This window comes from Ornithorhynchus anatinus, chromosome 1 (assembly GCF_004115215.2).
Source record: "Ornithorhynchus anatinus isolate Pmale09 chromosome 1, mOrnAna1.pri.v4, whole genome shotgun sequence".
Lineage (NCBI taxonomy): Eukaryota > Metazoa > Chordata > Mammalia > Monotremata > Ornithorhynchidae > Ornithorhynchus > Ornithorhynchus anatinus.
The window spans coordinates 70,848,974-70,872,872 of NC_041728.1; the positions used below are offsets into that span (position 1 = coordinate 70,848,974).

The 23,899-nt window shown below is 44.8% G+C and overlaps 1 protein-coding gene and 1 non-coding gene across 5 annotated transcripts in view; both read right to left on the minus strand.

Moving 5' to 3' along the window:
* Nucleotides 1–550: 550 nt before the first annotated feature.
* The window catches only part of ELOVL5 (ELOVL fatty acid elongase 5), a 100,346-nt gene continuing 76,997 nt past the window's right edge, over nucleotides 551–23,899 (minus strand). For 3 of the 4 annotated variants that reach the window (XM_029061856.2, XM_029061858.2, XM_029061857.2), the window contains 5 exons: nucleotides 12,194–12,271; nucleotides 10,859–11,030; nucleotides 9,188–9,312; nucleotides 5,363–5,497; nucleotides 2,311–2,518 (listed from right to left, as the gene is read on the minus strand). In XM_029061856.2, coding sequence (XP_028917689.1) covers nucleotides 2,390–2,518; nucleotides 5,363–5,497; nucleotides 9,188–9,312; nucleotides 10,859–11,030; nucleotides 12,194–12,271 — 639 coding nt within the window. In that variant the 3' untranslated portion in view covers nucleotides 2,311–2,389. Of the gene's footprint in view, nucleotides 2,519–5,362; nucleotides 5,498–9,187; nucleotides 9,313–10,858; nucleotides 11,031–12,193; nucleotides 12,272–23,899 lie in introns of all 4 variants that reach the window. The other variant, XM_029061855.2, reaches the window with a different exon arrangement.
* On the minus strand, nucleotides 23,339–23,476 carry LOC114815923. The gene has a single exon (XR_003763719.1). It is a non-coding gene; the product is annotated as a small nucleolar RNA SNORA7 (small nucleolar RNA).

Below are 23,899 nucleotides of genomic sequence, written 5' to 3' on the forward strand. Positions count from 1 at the left end.
ATTGAAACTCAATTCTGCAGATGAGGAAACAGAGGCACAGAGAAGTTAAGTGACTTGCCACAGCAGATAAGTGATGGAGCCAGGACTGGAACCTACAACCTCTGACACCCAGGCCAGGGGCTCTTTCCACTAGGCCACACTGCTTCTCTACTACCACTATGGAACCCACTCCTGGATGAAGTTCTAGACCTTCGGTTGCATTCTGTCAACGGGTACTTTCCCAAGCACTTAGTACAGTGCTCTGTAAGCGCTCAATAAATACTACTGATTGACTAATCCCTTGGAAATACTCTCTCCAGGTGTGAGTGCTCCTTCTAGTCGAGATCTCTCCTGTTTATGTTTGCCTTGCCTTTAACCTACCATGATTTACTCTTTAGCTTATCCGTTTCCAGCGCTTCAGCCACCCCCAAGTTCACCTATGGTTGGTGGTGGATTTTATATTCCAGCAAGGCTTACTCATTGAATGAGTATTCACAGATGGCTAGCTTCAGGGTGTGACAAAGATCTCCTTTGGGGACTCCACCGTAGACAGACGCAGAGGAGACCAAAGCACAGATAATCAAAAATGTTTTAATGATTAATGTTTGACACTGTTTGACAATGTGTGTGTGTGTATACGTGGACACATATATACACACACGCATATATATCCAGATGAGCTATGGATTTCCAGCACACTTATCACTATTTTGAATATTACAGCTGCTCTACTGAAATATGTAAAGACTTTGCAAACTGGTACCTAGAAATGAAGTCAAATACTAAAAACACACGTACACACACACGCGCACGCTCACACGCACGCACACATCCCCAAACGTCTAGCTTGGATAGGATAAATGTAAACAGACGCTGTGTCTCCTTCCGAAGAAGAGTAAAGCAAACCCACACGATTAATAAGAGAACTGAACAGTTCCCTAAATACAGATGTGCAAAACTGAAGCATGATCAACTTGATAGACACAAATACCAAAAGCAACGGTTAGTCTACACACTTAGATCAGTAATGACTAAGACATTGTGAGTGGTTCAATGGACTCAGAATTCAATGAATAAAGTATTCATTAGATATACTTCAACACTATAAATGACATATTAGCTCTTACCTGTTTTACCACTGACTCAAGTGTGAGGCAAGGGTTCTATTGATTAAATGGTATATAATTTTAAATGAGCAGTTCTAAACAAACTGTTATATACCAAGCAGAAAAATGGCGATAGTTCTAGAAGACTTACACTAAATAATCATCTTCATCAAATTTCAAAGCTCTCATACTGCAGCTATCTGTTTAATTTTACCTTATTATTCATAATCATTTTTAAGTTTGGAAAGGTTTGTTTTTGGTACACTAGGCACATTTTTAAAAGCAATTCTGCATCTGAACAGAGAGCAATATAGAAACTAACCTAAACACGACCCTTGTGTTAAATGTCACAGAATAACTCTTTAACTCTATCTACAGGAACTATGCTAAATCAAAAGTATCTAGTCGGCTTTCGAAAATGCAGGCCTCCTACCCAAGATGCTCAGAATGAAGCTGGCACTGTCCCCGACTATGAAAACACCTTAGCATGTAGAGAGAGATTTGGAAATTACAGATGGTGGATCTACTCTGGATGCTCAATAACCTTTAGAGAGAAAGAAGCTATATTTAAGTCTTATCAAGACTGATTTAACACCAATTTTATTTTACGTTAACAACGGCACTCAAAATAAAAAAATAAGATTTGCTAAAAAGGTCAACCAACTCTTCCAACAGGACTGCGTTTGCTCAAAGCCAATATTACTAAAGTGGAAAGTGGCCATTTCTGCTTCCCCTTGAGTGTGTACTAGCCACTGGATTTACTCATTTTAACCATCATGATCTGAGATTTCTCTAAATGAAACTTTTTAAAACAAACAAAAAACCCGAACCTATAAACACAGTCTACTTTTAAATTAACAAGAAGCTTTGGGCCCTGCTTTTTAAATCTTAAGGCATGTGTGTTTATCTCTACTGAAACGTCATACAAATTTACATTTATAATCACATGCTTAATCTACAGTAAAAAATATGAGTTTGGATTACAGTGTTTTGAAATTGTGAATCACAATTCAGCACCTATCATATTGACTAATAAGGCAACAGCAGTGTCATATACTACAATACTACTCCCTTCCACAGTCTCTAGCAGGGTCAACGAGAGCCCATAATTATTAAAATCTTTAGCCTACTTTTGTTATCTTTTATACATGTTCTAGGGTGTTTGCACTGGTTAAGTCCTACAGAAAAATCGCACTATTGTAGGCAGGAATAGTTACAGTAGCTGTTAGAGTATCAGTGCACAACTCATATTGTGCTTACAATCAGATGATTTTTGTTTTCAGGGATTGCAAAAAGCTCTGTCTTCAATCCTTCCTTTGTTTTCTCGGCTTCACGTTGTTCTCATGGGAAGAAAAGCTGTTTGTGTGCCCATTCACGACTAGAGCAGAGCCATTCTGATAGTCTTTCCTTCGGGCAGATGCCTTGTTGTACGTCTGAAAAGAACACAGAACCTCATTTGGGGTGATTGGATCTCTTTACGTGGCAGTAATGTGAGATCTGATTAAGGGAATGGAATCACTTCCCTACAGAAACCGGGGTTGCTGTTAAAACAAAAGAAAAAAACAAAACGCAAAAAACAACCCACCACTAAAAAAAAACTACTCAGCTTTTGGTCGATAATAGGCTAGTTCCTAAAGAAACCTTTGCACGGGTGGGGGTGTGAACATCTGATTTAATAACCTCTAGCCCCAATTTTCCCTCTAGTTTTCAAGCTCCTTGTGGTCATGGAATGTCTACCAACTGGGTTGTATTGTAGTCTCCCAGGAGCTAAGTATGGTGACCATGACCAAAACTGAGCTCCTCATCTTCTCTCCCAAGCCCGGTCCTCTCCCTGACTTCCCAATCACCGTGGATGGTACAGCCATCCTTCCTGTCTCTCAGGCCCGCAACCTCGGTGTCATCTTTGACTCGGCTCTCTCGTTCACCCCACACATCCGATCCGTCACCAAAACCTGCCGGTCTCACCTTTATAATATCGTCAAGATCCGCCCTTTCCTCTCCACCCAAATGGCTATCTTACTGGTACAGGCTCTTGTAATATTCCAGCTAGATTACTGTGTCAGCCTGCTCTCTGATTTCCCTTCCTCCTCTCCCCGCTCCAGTCTATTCTTCACTCCGCTGCCCGGCTCATCTTCCTGCAGAAACGCTCTGGGCATGTCACTTCCCTTTTTAAAAACCTCCAGTGGTTGCCTATCAACCTCCGCACAAAACAAAAACTTCTCACTCTAGGCTTCGAGACTCTCCATCACCTTGCCCCTTCCTACCTCTCCTCCCTTCTCTCTTTCCACTGCCCACCCCGCACGCTCCGCTCCTCTGCTGCCCACCTCCTCACCGTCCCTCGGTCTCGCCTATCCCGCCGTCGACTTCTGGGCCACATCCTCCCACGGTCCTGGCACACCCTCCCTCCTCACCTCTGCCAAACTAACTCTCTTCCCCTCTCCAAAACCCTACTTAAAGCTCACCTCCTCCAAGAGGCCTTCCCAGACTGAGCTCCCTTTTTCCCTCTGCTCCCTCTACCCCCCCTTTCTTCTCCGCAGCTAAACCCTCTTCTCCCCTCTTTCCCTCTGCTCCTCCCCCTCTCCCGTCCCATCTCCTCAGCACTGTACTCGTCCGCTCAACTGTATATTTCTTCATTACCCTATTTATTTTGTTAATGAGATGTACATCACCTTGATTCTATTTGCTATTGTTTTAATGAGATGTTCTTCCCCTCGATTCTATTTATTGCCATTGTTCTCGTCTGTCCGTCTCCCCCGATTAGACTGTAAGCCCGTCAAAGGGCAGGGACTGTCTCTATCTGTTACCGATTTGTACATTCCAAGCGCTTAGTACAGTGCTCTGCACATAGTAAGCTCTCAATAAATACTATTGAATGAATGAATGGTGCTCTGTCCATAGTAAGTGCTCAAGAAATACCAAGGATTGAATAGCCTTGTTCTTTTCCCCAGCTCTTAGCCTTAGCCCAAAGCAAAAACTCAAGTGCCACTAGAACTGATGAGACGAGCACTGGTTTCTGACAAACTGAAAGCTGATTTCTCACCATTAACAGTGTAAAGGCACATGCAATCTGGAAAACTTATCCAAGGCATTTTACGCTATTCCCAAACCTATACAAGTAGACAAGAGATTTGAAGAAAGAATTGAGAGAACAAATCTCTAGCCTCTTTAAGGCATCTTCTAATTAAATGAAGGTGAAATCTGTCTTTAGTCTATAAAGAGGGGAAAAGAGAGAGCAAGGGTATAAAATGTATTACTTTTGAATAGTGCTGTCTGAAGTTCCTGACAAGACTCTGAGTAATTCTTAATACTTTATATGAATTTCACCCTCAAACATATATTTCAGAGCACATAATCAAACCAGAGCAAAAGGAAGACTTCCACTCCTCAGTAGGCCACAGAATAATCTCCCACCCCTCACTAAACCACACAAAAACTGGCAGGATCAATGAAATCGGGATTATTTATAGAACACTGACTGTGCAAGGGCATTGTTCTAAGTGGCTGGGAGAATACAGCAGAAATTGGGAGACATGAGACTTGCATTCTGATCTTGGCTCTGCCACTATCTGCTGGGTGACCTTGGGCAAATCACTTAATTTCTCTGTGCCTCAGTTTTTTCATCTGTAATATGGGGATTAAATACCTGTTCTTCCTTCCTACCTCCCTTTAAAGTGAGTCTCATGAGGGACAGAGACTTTGTCTGATTTGATTATGTCTACCCCAGACCTCAGAACTTAGTAAATACTTCAATACTTCCCTGTCCTCGAGGACTTTTACAATCTGGGGGAACAGGGCCATAACATGGCAACAAGGACATCACAGCACCAAGAACATCTTTTTTTGCAATACTGATGGAGGGTCTCTATAGATAACAGGTCTCTGTTGAGGCCCCACCTTAGTTCACCTTGATCAACCTATTTTAAAACTGGCATGGTTTTGAGGGATAGTTCAGTTTGGGGCACAGGGGCTGAAACTGATTACATAAAATGCTGCCACACGATCATAGATGTATGGTCAACAAGGTAAACCTCCACCTTATATAGTGGTCCTGGTTTATAGGAAGGAGGGAGAGGGGGGGAGAGAGAGACAGAGAGAGAGAGAGAGAGGGAGAGAGTGTGTGTGTGTGTGTGTTGGGGGGAAAGGTTGCAAGAGTAAGGAATGAATGAGTTAGAGATTTTATCTCAGCTCCCAAGCTCTCCCACAGATACTTAGAAATACATTTTGACCGGGTTCTAATGGCCAACTGACAGGTGGATAGGAGAAGATAGGATTTTTACCTGGATGTAGAAGTTTGTGAACAGGGTAATGAGAGAAATCATGTAGCAAATCTGGAAGTATAGCCAACCCATTGGAAAGGAACAGGGCCACACAACACCGCAGCTGGTCTGAACGATTGTCAACACGAACTGGACCTGGAAAGAGAGTCATAGAGGAGTCACCACGAGAGCCAGATGCCACCACATGACTGGAGTTGGGTCAGTCACAAATATGTCCTGTCCATACATTTAAGCTTCTGAGTCGACCTGAGTTCTCTAAATCTCTCCTTAGATATGCACACAAAAAGATCACGACTTTGCTAAGGAAGCATCATGCGCTCTTCTAAACTAATTTAGAATGCCTGCATCAACCCCTTAGTGGTCATTTCTGGGCTTTGCCAAAGGCGTCTCTGAGTGCAGAAACACAGGCTGGTTTACAGGAGGAAGGAAAGAGGAGGATGGATGTGGGTAGGTACAACGAGGTGTCAAGGCAGCGAGACCCCATTTTTTTCCCCTCATATTTGCAGCCTTTGTTTTAATATCACACTTTGGCTAGAACATTTTATGGGGAAGTTCAGATAATCGAGGCTTACAGGGTTAGGGTGAAAACTGAAGAAAAAAAACAAAACCACACAACGGTTACCGGAAACAGTTCAAATACCTTTGGGACTGCCTAAAAGACTCTTATTTGGGTAGGCTGCTAGCAGTAGGTAGGAGTGGAACTAACTCAAGAGTTATCACGCTTTTGAGCATTATTTTTAAGATGAGTGTTTTGGTTATGATACAATCACTCAGGCGAATTCTTAAAATAAAGGTAGGGTCCAGGGGTGCCACTTCCTGCCCAAATGGAGCTCAAATTCTTGCAGCTGCCTGATTTCCTGCCTGTAAACTTGAAACCTGTGAATTTCAATTCTGGTTCTGCCAGGAGAATATGCTGTGTGACCTTTTACAAACCAGTGTCTCTCTGTTCTGTATTCCCAATGGCTGTAATACGACGATGAACACTGACCACTTCAGAAGGAGATTAAGAGGAAAAAACCAGTAAGGATTCAAAAACAGGGGACTCCAGACGTTACCGACACTAATCCTACAAACTGAAATCATTTCGAACCTGAAAAAAGCCCTAAGCAATAACTTAATACGCACTTACAAGGTGTGAAATGTGTAGGGGGCAAAAAAAAGTAATTCTAGAAGTGTTATGCTTCTCCTATTCCTGACCCCACATATATCGTGCATGAAGATTCCTCTTGCTTCCCAGGCCTTAGTTATCTTAGTTATCTTTAGAACAGTGCTTGGCACATAGTAAGCGCTTAACTAATACATTATTACTATTATCTGTTAACAAAAGCTTTACAGCCACCTACTTTCTTACAATATGGTGCAAATGGGAGAACGACAGAAACATAATCACCAACTGAGAAACTGTCTCTGGAAGTCTGATCATTACTCATCAATCCACAGTCTGCTGCCTTCATCTCGTGTTTATATACACCGTACACCCACATCTACCTCTCCCTTGTGGGCAAAGATGATGGTAAGATTTATATTCACGTTTGTGACTGAAGAGATCAATGAAAATTCTTTCCACACCAGGGCCCCAGAAAGATCATCTCTGCTGTGGCATTGCATTTTCTCTTTGCAAGACTGGGGGCTGTTTTCAGTGCTGCCTGTTGTGAATCAGATCGGTTAAGTGCCCCCCCACCTAATTTCTGACAGCTGTCTGAGCTGTCGAGTCTCAACCACCCACATACTTGTCTGCACTGTTTGAGTTTCTGCTTCTCTGTGCCTTTAAAATGGTTTATCTGCCTTCCTTGCCTGATGAGTGCCCCCCTGCATGAGCCATCTGCTTTCATCCATTCTCCTCAGATGCCCGCTCCCCAGAGTTAGATTGCTCTGAGCACTGCTTCAGTGCTGGTCGACTGACTGCATTTCAGGACCTGGTTATTTGAGGTCTTGCCTTCCAGATGGGCGATGCTGAAGGAAACGACATCATTATGACAACGCTTAGTAAATCTTGATTTTGCTCACCACACCACCCCAGCACTCCGTTTAAGCGGCATCGTGATTCTGGGACTGCACTGTATCGCTCTTCTCCACCTGTGAGGATTCTGTCCACAGGAAGATTGGTTCTATGCCATGACGGTTGACACGAACAGCTCTCGTATTTAACCTTGAGGCCCCGGGACTTCAAAGATGCCAACATTCCTTTGGGGGCTACTTCCCCATATGCTGAAGACAGAAAGTACTTTGCCAGTGGTTGAGGAGTAAATGCCCTCTCTGCTGGTCGTTCTCTAAAAAAAGATACACTAGGAGAGCTTTACTGTATTATAGCTCTGTCTCACCTGGTGAATCCCTAGGAATTCATTCCCTAAGTTGGAATGAAGGCCACATCTTTGCCAGCTGGCAGGTCCACTGTATTTAGTAGCATCTCGACAACAGATGAGAACCAGTGTAGCCCAATGAACAGAGCACAGGGCTGGGAGTCAGGAGATCTGGTTCTAACCTTGGTTCTGCCACTCGCTTGCTGTGTGATCCTGGGCAAATTACAAATTGTCTCTTTGCCTTAGCAAAACAGTTCAATACCAGTTTCCCCTGCCCCTTGGACTCTGAGCCCCATGTGGGACAGGGATTTTGCCTGATCTGATGATCTTGTATCTATCCCAGTGCTTAGGAGAATGCTTGGCACATAGTAAGTGTTAAAAAATACTGCTATTATTATTATTATGATTATTGTTATTAATGGGGAGGGGTACTCAAAAATGGCTAAACTCTTGTTGCCACTTTCACTGGATGCATTCCTTGTCCACAGCCAAGGCAGAAGTAGCTGCATCCTTCAGTAGAACTCTGGTAGAGCACAAAAGTCGGAAAAGCTTCTTCCAAAACACAGACAATTCCTTTGCTTGCTAGCAGTCTGTCTGTAAAGCCCCTTAACATCTCACCACTGGACACAAATGTACCTTACGTTGAGCTGTGTGACAAGATGCAACTTCGCTTTTGTTAATATCATGAGCTTTAGGGTTGAAGAAGCATCAATGTTTAGCCACAAGTAGCTATTTGATTTCAGAGCCCTTTTCGTGGACCACATCAATTAATGAGACCCATGATCATAATGGCGACCTATAGACTGTGTCTCAGAGAGGCAGGCACTGTTCTAAGTTGGGGGTAGATCAAGGTAATCAGGTTGGACACAGTCCTTATCCCACATGGGTTCACAGCCTTCATCCCCCTTTTAGAGATGAGGGAACTAAAGCACAGAGAAAGGAAGGTACTTGTCCAAAGTCACACAGCAGACAAGTAGTAGAGCTCAGATTAGAACCCGTGCTCTATCCACTAGGCCACGCTGCTTCTCAAGAGTTGCTCACTGTTCACGATGGTCTTTTCTTACAGGGGATTTTGGTCCAGGGCTACTAGCAGAACTCTTGGACATTAAGCCAAAAAATAGGTGTGGATATCACTTTTCCCTGCCTTAGCACAAGGAAATTCTTGCCCAGCTGCAGTAATCCAAACAGCCTTCAAGTTCCCACTGCCAAAACACTGCATAACCTCGACAGACATCTGTCTCGCCCACGGATGGAGCCATGGCATTTTTCTCTGAATCGGCAGAGGAAGTCAATGCCAGCGACGACTGGTTGATGCGTGGAATCTTTGCCGAACAGGCGCTCTGGCCGATGGTTTAAGTAGGGAAGATGGAGTTAGGTGGGGCAACCTACAGACAGTCGAAAACCGAGTCAGCAGTATGCGCCTTGGAGCCGGCCGGCTACCGGGAAGAAACAGGGGGCAGGAGAAATCAATGATTTACAGAGCTTCGACGCCATGGCCCTGAAAGAAAGGAAATCAAAAACTCACCAGCTGTCCCTGGGTGATGTACTTCTTCCACCACAGATAGGGACGCATGGCTGGAATAGCGGACAGGCCATAGTAGGAATACATAAGGACGTGAATGAAGCTGTTCAGTGTGGCTCCAAAGTATGCTACATGAAGAGAAGCGGACCAGAGAGGAGAGGAGAGGCACGTTAATGACTTTGTATTCTGCCATCCCTGAAAGTTCAAGCTGCTTTTTCCCCCGTTAAATTTGAATGCAATGCTGAATCTGGAAAATAAACCCATCAGGCCCCGTAAGCAAGAACAGCTGAAACATGCCACTAGAAATCCATTTCCACTTAGGCGGCCTGCCACCACTGAACTAATTCTCTGGAAGTGCCAGGATGGGCGGGTGCCCCATCAGCTCATTTGGCACACTCCCCAAGCTCCTGACAACATTCCCCTCACCCATTCCATGCTCCACCCCTTTGTGACCGGCATCTGTTATGACCAGTGCCACAACTGCAAGTGTCATGTGGTGCCACGAAGAGCCTGGGAAACGATAACTGCTTTTAATAATGTTTTGGTTCCAAGTGTCTCTTCTCTTTTGGGAGGGCACGCTGCCACTTTTCGGCAGGAGCAGAGGGCTATCCTTAGGATGGAGAGGTTGATTCCAAAGGGACCATTCTGGCTCTACGTTAGACACCCAGGAGTCACGGGATCAGTGCAAAACCAGTCGCCTGAAAATCATATTTTAGTAACTCTGTGACGTTCTCTTAGTCCCTCACGCTGGAACAGAAGAATTAAGCTTTTGCATATTTAGGAAAGCTGAGCCAGCTAAATAAAGAGCAGGGGTAATTAAGGGTGAGGTGACTCAAGGTCTAGCTACCTAAGGAGGCAATCAGAATTCCAAAGGAAAAGGAGGAGCACAAAAGGAAGGCTAAAATAAGTCTTGCACTCACTTCGCATTCCCGGCCGCAGCATTTGCAAACATTACTCTAAGAGTTCGTCCTGTGGGAACTGGAGAGCTAATCTTGGATTTTCGGGGCTGAGGAGGAGAGCCAAACAAATTGGGAAGCGAGCATCCCATTTGGTGCTTGGGAATGATGGTTTCTAAGGAGTTTGTTTTTGGGGAGGTGGGTTGTAGAACCAGCCTTGCAGATGGTGGGTGGTGGGGAAGGGCAGGGGGCTCCTCTTGCCTCTAAGGGACCACCAAAGTAGTTGCTTGACTCACCTGGGAGAGAAAAAGATGGCCTCAGAGGGCCCAAGTGTCTGTGTGGAACAACTCTGGGGAATGCCCTGCATTCAACCCTCTCCACCAACAGATAATCCCTCCGCCCACCCACACCATTCCAGCCTTCAAGCCTGAAGGCTCTGGGTCCAAGGTCTTCTACCACTTCCTAGTTTCAAGTTCTCTACTCCACCAATGTCAACTATCACATTCATCCCCACCCACCAAAGGATTTTCTAGCCCTCGCTCTCCCCGAGCCTCACAGTCTGCAATTTGCACTGCATGCTATCAAGATCTAAAGGGATAAAAATGATGCTCTCGACTCCTGGCTTGTCTTCCATTCTTACTGACCCTAAGCACATGAAGACTGTCCCACCCAGCGAGAAAGTCTCACTCCTGAAGAGCTCACTCAGGGGATTCAGTGTCTTTTCCAAACACACTTTACACACGGACCCCTCTTTCCCCCCGACCTCCGAACTACTTACAATGACCACAAGGCACCCAATTCATGACAAACCACCAGATATTCAGCATCGAGGCGTGATGGTAGACATGCAGAACGGTGATCTGGTGGTTATTCTTTCGTAAAATGAAGAAGAAGGTGTCCATGAATTCAATGAGCTTTGAAAAGTAGTACCACCAGAGGACTCGGATGATCTGATGGGAGAGGGAGAAAGACTTGAATTACCGGTGCGGTGTTTCTGGAGATGGCTCTCTAATGGCTGTCACACTTGCTACTAAGAAGGTAATTTGGTTTCATGAAAGCCGGGAAAGATCAGTGAGCAAGGAGACTGGCTTTCTCTGACACTTACATGCTGTGTCTTCAGATGAGTCCTTTCACCTGTCTATGACTCACTGTCTTCTAGTATAATGGAGATAACAATACCTTCCTCACAGATCACGTGAGGACAAAAGGAGATCACAATATCAACCCGTCAATGATATATATTGAGAGCTTACTGGGAGCACTGTACTAAACACTTGGGAGAGTGCAACACAATAAAGTTGGTACAACATGATTCCTGCCCACAAGGAGCTTACAATCCAGAGAGGATTTAGATATTAAAATAAATTATAGAGTATAATTGATTACAAAATATTCAAACACAGTATTTTCAAATACTGGGAGTAGTAGGAAAAACAATGGAAGTGCTTTGGAAAACATAAAAAAAGTTCTGTGAAAATTCACATTTTATTGAGATGGCTAATTTTTCAGACAACCAGGTAAAATTCCTCTGCAGGTTTAAAGACACACAAAGTGCCAGGTGTGCCAGGATGGGATCTAAACTATGGCATCAAAAGGAGGTCAAACCACCCAGCAAGCACTGCTTTAAAGAAATTTTATTTAAAGCTTTAAATAAAAGACTCAACAGAGACAGTTTTAATGGGGCCAGGAAAGTCAGAGTGCACATCAGAAACCCGGAGGCTGACACCACTCTCCCTGCCTGATATCTCCAGAAGTAAGTCTGAGCAGGAACAACTGGGTTGTGAAACTCCCCATTAAAGAGACGTTTGATTTCAGTGTGAGCCTTGGATCACAGGAAGCAGCCGAGAAGGGGACCCACCAAAAAAAAAAAAAAGAGAGAGACCTGAATTTCAGATTCAGGGAGTCTTTTCGGCCGAGCAAACATCAAATGTCTTTCTCGCAAGACAGCCTATCAAACTGGGCTTCGACTAGCATGGCACTGATTAATATCCGAAGGCTTCTCCCACAGAAAACTTTAAATTGGTATCGAGACTCCCTCTGCTCCCCTATGACCTTTACATGGCAGCAACTTAGGCAAGTTACTCAAGGCTCCAGAACAAGGGAGGGTCATTACCTTCATGTCTGCATCACCGCCACTGTGCGTATCCTGGCAGTAGAAGTTGTAACCGCCTTCCCACACTCCTGTCACCAGCTAAGTAGAGGAGAGAAAGCAAGTCATCAGTGTTTGAGGGCCCGGCCACATTGAACACCGCACGGTCAAAGTAGTGATCCAGTTGGCGATCCTAGATTCCAGAAGGCGAGAAGAAATCGGAGGAGCTTGGGTGTCCGCCAAGTTTCCAGGTATAACTTGGGTGTCGTGATGTCTACTGAGCTCTGGGTCCAGATTTGAGATGTCAGAAAGACAGGGTTGTTGTCACTGTGGTTCTACATTGCTCTCCATCCTCCCCTCTCTCTGACCCAGGTTCGCTGTTTTCCTCCTGCATGGAGCTCCCTTCCTCCAGCTCAAATAATGATAATAATTGTGGTATTTGTTTAGCACTTACTATGACCCAGGCACTGCACTAAGAGATGGGGTAGAAAAAAGCAAACCGGGTTGGATGCAGTCCCTGTCCCATGTGGGGCTCACGGTCTCAATCCCCACTTTACAGATGAAGTCCCTGAGGCCCAGAGAAGTGAAGTGTCTTGCCCAAGGTCACACAGCAGACAATGGTGGAGCCGGGATTAGAACCTATCACCTTCTGACTCCCAGGCCTGGGCTCTATCCACTATCCTGTGCCACTTCTCAAATCCACTAAACCATCCCTCTTCCCACCTTCAAAGGGCTCCTAACAAATCACTTCCCTAGGAAGCATTCCCTGATTAACCCCCTCCTTCAGGGCTACGTTATCTGGGTGTTTTGGACTAGACTCGTTTATTATATGTTGAATTGCTTGCTTTCATTTTCACAGTTTGTAATGAAAACGATCATGGTAGTATTTGTTAAGTGCTCATTTTATGTCAAGCACTTTGTACTCCACAGTGGGGTAGATACAAGGATCAGGTTGGACACAGTCTCTGTCTCACAAGGGGATCACAGTCTAAGTAGAAGGGAGGAGAGGTATTGAATCTCCATTTTACAGAAGAGGAAACTGAGGCCTGGAAAAGTGAAGTGACTTGCCCAAGGTCACCCAGCAGGCAAGTAGCAGAGCCAGGATTAGAACCCAGGTCCTCTGCCTCCCAGGCCCAGGCTCTATTCACTATTGTATTCTATTTCCTGATTCTTTGCATTTTCCATTTTATCATATTAATTGGAGAAAAAGAATAAACATATTAAACTGAAAGAAAAATTAAAACCTTTTACTGAGTGACCATGGAATTGTGCACTTTTTCAGAATCAGGCGGCTGCATGCGAGCAAGTAGGTTAAGCAATTTCTTCTCATTGCAACTTCTCATTGCATCTCTCACAGCACTTATGTCCATATCCATGGCCAAGCCTAGAGGATATAGCATGGGCCTGGGAGTCAGAAGGATCTGGGTTCAAATCCCAGTTCTAGAACTTGTCTGTTGCGTGACCTTGGGCAAGTTATTTAACTTCTCTGGGCTTCAGTTCCCTCATCTATAAAATGGGGATTAAGACTGTTTAGCCCCATGTGGGACAGGGACTGTATCCAACCTGATTAGCTTGTATCTACCCCAGCACTTAGAACAGTGCTTGGCACAGTAAGCACTTAACAAATACTATCATTATTATTATTAGTTATTTAAATTAATATGTTTCCCCCTTTAGACTGTAAGTTCCTTGTGGGCAGAGAGCATGTCTACCAACTCTGTTACATTGAACGCTCCCAAGTGCTTAGCACAGTGCTCTGCACATAGTAAGCACTCAATAAATATGATTGATTAGCTGATTGTTTGCTCTCTTTCTCGACGTCTGCCCATGTCCCTGTGCTGGCTTGGCACAGGTAACAGTCGGGGAGGGGTTCTGATGTGGGATTCTCCTGCTCCATTCCTCCTGTCAAATGGAGAATAGTGGAGCCAGATCACTTCACCACAGAGGGGTCACACACGGAGGGGAATGGAAAAGAGAGAGAAACAATACTACATCAGCCTCCTTGCCGACCTTCCTGCCTCCAGCCTCTCTCCACCCACCCCAGGACACACTTTACAGATCATTTTCTTATAAAAACCATTCTCCACACATCACCCCACTTCCCAAAAACTTTCAATGGTTGCCCATCCACCTCCACAACAAGCAGAAACTCCTCTCCATCGGATATAGGGCACTTGATAAGCTCTCTTCCTCCTATCTCTGTCCACGCTCATCTTCCATCTCCCACTACAATCAAGCCCGCATACATCAATCAATCGATTTTATTTATTGAGCACTTATTATGGTTGCCCATCCACCTCCACAACAAGCAGAAACTCCTCTCCAACGGATATAGGGCACTTGATATGCTCTCTTCCTCCTATCTCTGTTCACGCTCATCTTCCATCTCCCACTACAATCAAGCCCGCATACATCAATCAATCGATTTTATTTATTGAGCACTTATTATGTTACTATGTGCAGATCACTGTACTAAGCACTTGGGAGAGTACAATACAAAGGAGTTGGAAGACACGTTCCTTGCCCAAAACGGGCAAGAAAATGGAAGCCACTGGTAGTAGACTACTTCATTGAGGTTCTACCAAGTGAGTGAAGGCTTTGTGGTTTCTGCTGATTTAAGGACTCAGAGACCTTCCCTGCCTGGACTAGCCTTAAAACCATCTCCCTATCAGACACTTCCCAATGAATGTTGCTGGGACTGGGGTGGGGGAAAGGAAGAGGCGGGAGGGGCAGGTGGGAGAGACTGACGTCTCGACATAGACCAAAACCTACTTAGAATGGGTCCGACCTGATTATCTTGTATCTACTCCAGTACTTAGTTCAGTTAACAAATAACAGTTATTATTGTTATTATTATTACTAACAATAACTCATGAACTGTTGCCAGTGGGAGATTTCCCCTCTTAACCACCAGTGCCAGAGCCATGCTCAATCAAATGGCAGGGCAAGGCCAGAGATGGGGCATTACTGCATTTTTGTGGACTCGGTGCCTAAGTCAGAGGACGTGAGTTCTAATGCCGGCTCCACCACTTGCCTGCTATGTGACCCTGGGGAAGTCGCAATTTCTCTGTGCTTGTTATCTGTAAAATGAGGATTAAGACTGCAAGCCCTGTGTGGGATATAAACTATTCCAGTGCATAGTACAGTACTTGTCACACAGTAAGCGTTTAAAAAGCACCATTACATAAAAAGTCATTCTCTCTCAAGGACATCCTCATTCCCAGATGCCGGGGATATCTGAGACATCGCCGACAGCTTCATCCGTGAACCAAAGGGCAACTCTACAACTACCACCGGAGTTGCTTTTTTTGGCTTTCTCCCTGAGTCGGGCAAAGCAACTGGTCTCACAACTCTATTCTTTGATGATAAGGGTGCATCTTTTCATTTTTCAGAGTTCCCTGCACCTGGTGTCAAAGAGTCAAACTGTTGTACATTTCAGAGACTGTTTTACACACTCTACTTACAAAACTGCTCAGGTTTTCTTCGACTGATTTTTTTGAGCACCACCTGGAACATCACTGAAACCGTCGGCCTACAAAAGCATCCATGTGTCTGCTCGCATTGAGAGCTGCCTCTACTCCAGCTGTCTGCTGCTAGTGGGGTAATAATAATAATGATAATGATGGCATTTGTTAAACGCTTACTATGTGCCGAGCATGGGAGTAGCTACCAAAACCCCTCCATGTTCCTACTTTCTCAAGTCTTATTAATGATGATGACAATAATAATAATTATAGTATTTGGTAAGAACTTACTGTGTGCCATGCCCTCTACTAAATTCTGGGGTAGACACAAAATAATTGAGTTCGACAGAGTCTCTGGTCCCAAATGGGACTCATAGCCGCAGTAGGAGGTAGAATAGGAATTAAATCCCCATTTTACAGATGAGAGAACTGAGGCCCAGAGAGGCTAAGTAACTCACCCAAGGTCACCAGCAGGCAAGTTAAAAGCAGTGTAACCTAGTGGAAATAGCACAGGCCTGGGAGTCAGAGGACCTGGGTTCTAATCTAAGCTCTGCCACTTGTCTGCTGTGTGACTGTGGGCAAGCTACTTCACTTCTCTGAACCTCAGTTTCCTCATCTGTAAAGTAGGGTTTAAGACTGTGAGCCCCATATGGGACAGAAACTGTGTTCACCCCTTTTGTCTTGCATCTACCTTAGCACTCAGTATAGTTATTAAGTGCCAATGAGTCGTTTCCGATTCAAAGCGACTCCATGGATATACTTTCTCCAGGGTGTCCTGTCCTCTGCCATAATCTGCACCCTTTTTAATGGTTCTTCCGTTATTCTTATGGTTTCTACCCAAGTAGCTGCCGATCTGCCTCTTCCATGTTTCTCCTGGACTTTTCCTAGCATTAGTGTCTTCTCCAGAGAATTAGTCCTCCTGATGATGTGTCCAAAATATGCTAATCTAAGTCGAGTAATTTGGCCTAGCAAAGACCACTTTGGTTTAATTTGCTCTAAAATCCATTTGTTTGGTTTTCGGGCAGCCCAGGGTATTTGCAAAAGCCTTCTCCAACACCACATTTCAAAAGAATCAATGTTCTTTCTATTTTTTCACTGTCCAGTTTTCGGATCTATACATTGTCACTGGATGCTTGACCCTTAAGTGCTTAACAAATACTATTATTATTTTTATTATTATCATTTATGATTATGTGGCAGAGCCAGGATTATAACTCAGGTCTCTGACTCCCAGGCCTTCTGCTTCTCAGCTTGGATCCACCTTGTTCTAGGGACTCTATCCCTTGGGAACTCTTTCACCCTTTGCAGGTCTCTGTCATCCCCAGTACATGTTTTTTCTATTCAGGTAGGTCCTGTCTCTCCCAACAGATTGTAAACTCCTTGAAACTGGGACTGAATCTTCTCCATCCTGCCACCCCCGAGCACTACATTGGTGCCCTGTAAAGAGTGGGCAATCAATCACTGCCTCCTAGGGTTTCCCCTCCAGATGCCCAAGATGAGTTCTAGGACAGACAGGCTCATCTACAGGGAGGGGCATGTCTGCTCTGGGTGGTCCCAGCTGCTTTTTGTGGAAGAGCCAAGGAGCGTTCCCACCTAGGTCCATTTATCTTGGCTCCCCTTTCATCTGTGGTTTGAGGATTAGGGAGGCGAAGCAGAACAGAGCACTCTGGGATAAATGTTTGAGGGCGTCGGGGCAGAAATTGCTTCCTCACAGTACTTCCACCCACCTCACACCTACTCAAGGTTCAGAGGTGGACTGGTACCCAGAAGCGTGATGAGGCAGAGCTTTCCGTTTTGCTAAAATATTCTTCACCTGTGGTCTCTTTTCACACAACTCTTCCCCTACATCCTAAACCTCTAAAAACAGGTGTTACACAGTTAGGAAAGGGTCCTTCATTTTATAGACTCATATGAAGAGCGACAGTCATGAGCTGAAGGGTGACTAAGGCTTAAAAGGACTCCCTTAAATGGCACCTAATTTCAGATCAATCAAGAGTATTTATTGAGTGCTTACTATGCGCAGAACACTGTACTAAGTGCTCAGGAGAGCACAATTTTACAGAGTTGGTAGATTTATCTCCTGCCTATGAAGAGTTTAAAGTCTAGAGAGGGCAACAGACATTAAAATAAATACATTTCCAAAAGGAAATCTCTCCCTTCGGAAGAGAGATTTTGGAAAAGTGTAATAAGCAATTCCCAAGGGCCGCAGGGAATACAGTCTTCACTTATCATGGGTCCTTAGTAGCCAGAGCATGAAGAGGTGAGGAAATCTCCCCTGCCCATGGCATACCGTAATAATAATACCAATAATAATAACAATTATGGAATTTGTTAGGCACTCACTATACGCCAAGCACTGTTCTAAGCGCTGGAGTAGATACAAGGTAATCATGTTGGTCCCGGTCCAATTCCCCACAAGGGGCTCACAATCTTAACCCCATTTTACAGATGAGGTAATTTAGGCCCAGAAAAACTAAGTGACTTGTCCAAGTTCACACAGCAGAGAAGTGGTGGAGCCGGAATTAGAACCCAGATCCTTTTGACTCCCAGGCCCATGCTCTATCCACTAGGACATGCTGCTACCCTAGTGACAGAGAACCCTGAACAAAAATACACTATGTGATATTTCCAAGGATCAGTCTGCCCTCAACTTCTGAAATAAATCCTTACTTAATCTCCATGCCGGGACAAGGGCTGGCAAAAATAGATGGCACCAAATTGAAATGACTGTCCGGGGAGGACTTTTTTTTCTACTCTAATTTGACCTCGATCTTTCCGTTTTCATCTTAAATACCCTCAAAGACCCTTACTTTTAATAAACATGACTTCACGAGGCCACAGAGCCGAGTCCATACAGCAATGTATAGGACATCCCAAATACAAAATGGGCAATTCATAGAAGCTGCACTAAACAGTCTTACAGATTGACTCATCCTGTTTGGCAATCTCTAATACCGAAAGGGATATAATCTTCCATCTTATTAACACCCTCTTCCAGAAGGCAGGACCAGACTCGTGCTTCTCGAGGTGACATACCAAACTTCTCCAAGGGGGATATCATGATAAATAAATGGTCGCGAAACCAAAGAGAAGGAGAGTTGATGCCTTCAGAGGGGCTCACTGGGTGGGAGAGGTAAGATATCTGCGACAGGATGAGCTAGGTGTGACCCTCCTCTTGTGGCATGACAGAGGCCAGTACCTCCAATCCCAGCCGTGCTCATTAAGTTCCACACAGCAGTGGTGTCTCACTCCCTTTGTTCACTCATTCACTCACTAGGTTTTATTAATAGGAGAGATGGGATGACACAAAAACTCAGAACCTAAAAAACCAACTGGAGAGTACATATGCTCAAATCCTCCTATAATACAGGAGATGCATTCATGCAAAACCTCTTTCATTAATCAATCAATCATACTTATTGAGCACTTGCTGTATGCAGAGCACTGTACTAAGCATTTGGAAGAGTACTATAGAACGATATAAGGAAAACTCACCCTGAGGTACTCCCCCATACCAAAGCCAGGAGCCTGTCAGCAAGCAGCTTGTTCAATACCGCGTTATGGCGAGCCCAAATAAGATCTCGTGGCCAGACCATTCCCTACTTGCCTAATCGTGCTCTAGCCAGAATGTCTATTAAAGACTGGAAGCTCTTTGTGGATAGGGAATACACCTACGAACTTTGTTGTACTGTACTTTTCCAAGTGCTTCGTACAGTGGTCTGAACACAGTAAGCATTCAATATATACCACTGATTGATTAGAAACACATTATGGCAAACTGAATGTACATGTAATTCTTGGGGGAAAAGCATGTCAAAAAGGGAAGAGAAGGGAGATGGAGTAAATAGTAAATAGTAATAGTAAATGGAGTAAATAGAGGTGGGATTGGAAGGAGATGGGAATAGATGCGTAGCAGAAAATACTCAGCATGGATGTGCTCCCTTTACTTCACCCATTCCTCAGCTCCTCAGCACTTATGTACCTATCCATAAATTCTTAACAATAATGTCTTTAGTGCAGTGCTTTGCACACAGTAAGCGCTCAATAAGTATGATTGAATGAATGAATGAATGAATGATGTGGGGTTAACCCAATCGCAGGAACCCTGGTGGGACCATCCCATCCCACCGCCTCCCCTAGAGCCCCTTGAGGGCAGGAATTGCAACCACCAACTCTATTGTATTCTATTTTCCCAAGTGCTCAGTACAGTGCTCACCCAGAATGGTTGATTGATCCCAGCAGCATGGATAGAGCACAGCCTTGGGAGTCAGAAATAATAATGTTGGTATTAAGCGCTTACTATGTGCCGAGCACTGTTCTAAGCACTGGGGTAGACACAGGGGAATCAGGATGTCCCATGTGGGGCTCACAGTCTTAATCCCCATTTTACAGATGAGGTAACTGAGGCACAGAGAAGTTAAGTGACTTGCCCACAGTCACACAGCTGACAAGTGGCAGAGCTGGGATTCGAACTCATGACCTCTGACTCCAAAGCCCGTGCTCTTTCCACTGAGCCATGCTGCTTCTCCAGAAAGTTATGGGTTCATTCATTCATTCATTCAATAGTATTTATTGAGCGCTTACTATGTGCAGAGCACTGTACTAAGCGCTTGGGATGAACAAGTCGGCAACAGATAGAGACAGTCCCTGCCGTTTGACGGGCTTACAGTCTAATCGGGGGAGACGGACAGACAAGAACGATGGCACTAAACAGCGTCAAGGGGAAGAACATCTCGTAAAAACAATGGCAACTAAATAGAATCGAGGCGATGTACAATTCATTAACAAAATAAATAGGGTAACGAAAATATATACAGTTGAGCGGACAAGTACAGTGCTGTGGGGAGGGGAAGGGAGAGGTGGAGGAGCAGAGGGAAAAGGGGAAAATGAGGCTTTAGCTGCGGAGAGGTAAAGGGGGGATGGCAGAGGGAGTAGGGGGGGAAGAGGAGCTCAGTCTGGGAAGGCCTCTTGGAGGAGGTGATTTTTAAGTAAGGTTTTGAAGAGGGAAAGAGAATCAGTTTGGCGGAGGTGAGGAGGGAGGGCGTTCCAGGACCGCGGGAGGACGTGACCCAGGGGTCGACGGCGGGATAGGCGAGACCGAGGGACGGCGAGGAGGTGGGCGGCAGAGGAGCGGAGCGTGCGGGGTGGGCGGTAGAAAGAGAGAAGGGAGGAGAGGTAGGAAGGGGCAAGGTGATGGAGAGCCTTGAAGCCTAGAGTGAGGAGTTTTTGTTTGGAGCGGAGGTCGATAGGCAACCACTGGAGTTGTTTAAGAAGGGGAGTGACATGCCCAGATCGTTTCTGCAGGAAGATGAGCCGGGCAGCGGAGTGAAGAATAGACCGGAGCGGGGCGAGAGAGGAGGAAGGGAGGTCAGAGAGAAAGGAAGGGAGGTCAGTCCTTGTCTGCTGTGAGATCTTGGGCAAGTCACTTCACTTCTCTGTGCCTCAGTTCCCTCATCTGTAAAATGGGGATTGAGACTGTGAGCCCCACGTGAGTCAGGGACTGTGTCCAACTCGATTTGCTTGTATCCATCCTAGCACTTACGATGGTGCCTAGTACATAGTAAGCATTTAAATACCACAATTATTATTATTATTATTTATCTTTCGAGATAACAGCATTCCCCAGGAAGGGGTTCCCCCTCACCTCTACCCTGTTCAAACCCTGCGGCCCCTCCTGGGAGGCAGAAAAGTGACATCGAGAGCCCTTCTTTACAAACTGAGAAACTGAGGGCTGAAGTCAATTGATTAATCACATTTATTGAGAGTTTACTAACACAAAATTAACCTGAGCTCCATGGGTGAAGCTGGAACAAAAACTCTTGACTCTCTCAAGCCAGACCACCTGATTTCCCTGACCTTCTATCCCCATAAGGTTCAGAGAAATCTCATTTCATTCTCACAGGGTGTGAAGGAGGATACATGCCCTATTCTCCTATTTGTCATTTCTGCTTCCAGAGTGCCTTAAACAAAAGAGACATTAATTTCATACCAAACAATTATTCTGTTCTTCCCCAGCGCCTAGTACAATATATTGCATCATTCATTCATTCATTCATTCATTCATTCATTCATTCATTCAATCGCATCTACTGAGCACTTACTGTGTGCAGAGCACTTTACTAAGCACTTGGGAAAGTACAATAGAGCAATTAAGTGAGACAATCCCTGCTCACAATGGGCTTACAGTCTAGAAGGGAGAAGACAGACATTAAAATTGAACAGGCACTCAATAAATATTATTACTACTAATTCTACCTGACTCTCAGAAATGCTTAGAATTTATGTTCTTTATGCACACAGTAAGTGCTCAATAATAATGATGGTATTTATTAAGTGCTATGTGCCAGGCACTGTACTAAGCGCTACGGTGGATACATGCAAATCGAGTTAGACAGAGTCCTTGCTTTTTGTGGGACTTACAGTCTAAATCCCATTTTACAGATGAGGTAAAGCCCAGAGAAGTGAAGTGACTTGCCCAAGGTCACACAGCAGACAAGTGGCGCCTGGATTAGAACCCATGACATTCTGATTCCCAGACTTGTGCTCAATTCACTTCACTATACTGTTTCCTCTGATAAATACTATAGATTGATTTGAGGCTAGTAAAGAGCCGGTAAGCTCTAAAGGGTAAACCAAGTCACGGCACTGTATCTGGGTCAGCTGTCATAGAAGGCGACCTGGGTGCTATTCTCCCGATGGCCGGGCCCTGCAGAAGAAGGCAACAGCATCATTTGAGCCCAGTGGCTGGCATCACAAGGCTGGCACATTTGGGAGGAGCCTAGAGTGAAGGGAGTGGCATTCATGCCCCAACAGGGCAAGGAGGAAATACTTCTGAGGAGGTGTGCCGCGCAGCTTGTCCTCATACATGCTAGATGGCATGTTTTCAGCCAGTCAGTCAATCTTATTTACTGAGCTTTTACTGTGTGCAGAGCACTGTACTAAGTGCTTGAGAGAATAAAATATAACAATAAACACATTCCCTGCCCACAACAAGCTTACGGTCATCATCAATGGCATTTACTGAGAGCTTACTATGTGCACAGCACTGTACTAACTACTCGGGAGAGTTCGATACAGGAGTCAGCATGCGGTGGGAGCCCGTCAGTCTCAGTCAGTCAGTCAATCGTATTTATTGAATGCTTACTATGTGCACAGCACTGTACTAAACGTGAGCCAGGGTGGGCAGCTTTCCCTGACAGATAGGCCTCCCAACGGTTTCTCCGGCAACTCAACACCAGGCAGGAACACCTCTGACACCGACAGCCCTCAACAAACTTAAGGAACTGGAAGCACGGAAGGGAATTTCAGGGCATTTTTACCCTTCCATGAGCACCCCTCAGCTGCTTCACTTCTTTTAGGGACCGATCGGCAACTATTCAGAGTTTCCCAGAATCCTAAAAATAAAATAAATAAATGGGAGTTTGCTGCTTATACGACAGATCTTCTAAATGATGAAAATTAGTCTGTCATTACTACTTACACCCTATTCTTCATTCTCCTCAGTTTTGTCTTATGCTGTTGAGTCATTTCAGACCCATAGTGACACCAGGGGCACATCTCTCCCAGGACGCCCCGCTCTCTAGCCATAGAGTTTTCTTAGTAAAAATACGGAAGTGGTTTACCGTTGCCTCCTTCCGCAAGGCAAACTTAAGTCTCCACCCTGACTCTCTCCCATGCTACTGCTGCCTGGCATGGGTGAGTTTTGACTTGTAGCAGATTGCCTTCCACTCCCTAACCACTGCCCAAGCTAGGAATGGAATGGGTAGGCCTCTGTTTGACTCTCCCTCCTGTAACCGAGACTGGTAGTTTACTGGAAACTCTCCAGGTGCGACCTTGAGAGGGGCTTCTCAGAGTAGTTTGTTCCTAATTATAACTCTAACTACCCTTAATATTAAACCTGGCATCAAGTTTTCTCTCCTGAGGTGACAAATTAAGTACACAAGGATGTGTGCGTTCAGGAATCAACCAGTTGTATTTACTGAGCACTTACTGTGTACAGAGAGCACTATACTAAGTGCTTGGAACAGCACAATATAACAGGATTAGTAGACATGTTCCCAGTCCACATAGAGGTGACAGTCTATGGGAACAATAACTACAACATCTAATCCAACATTTAATTAGAGAAGCAGCGTGGGTTAGTAGAAAGAGTACAGGCATGGGAGTCAGAAGTCGTGGGTTCTAATTCCGGCTCCATAATTGATCAGCTGTATGACTCTGGGTGTGTCACTTAATTTCTCTGTGCCTCAATTAGCTCATCTGTAAA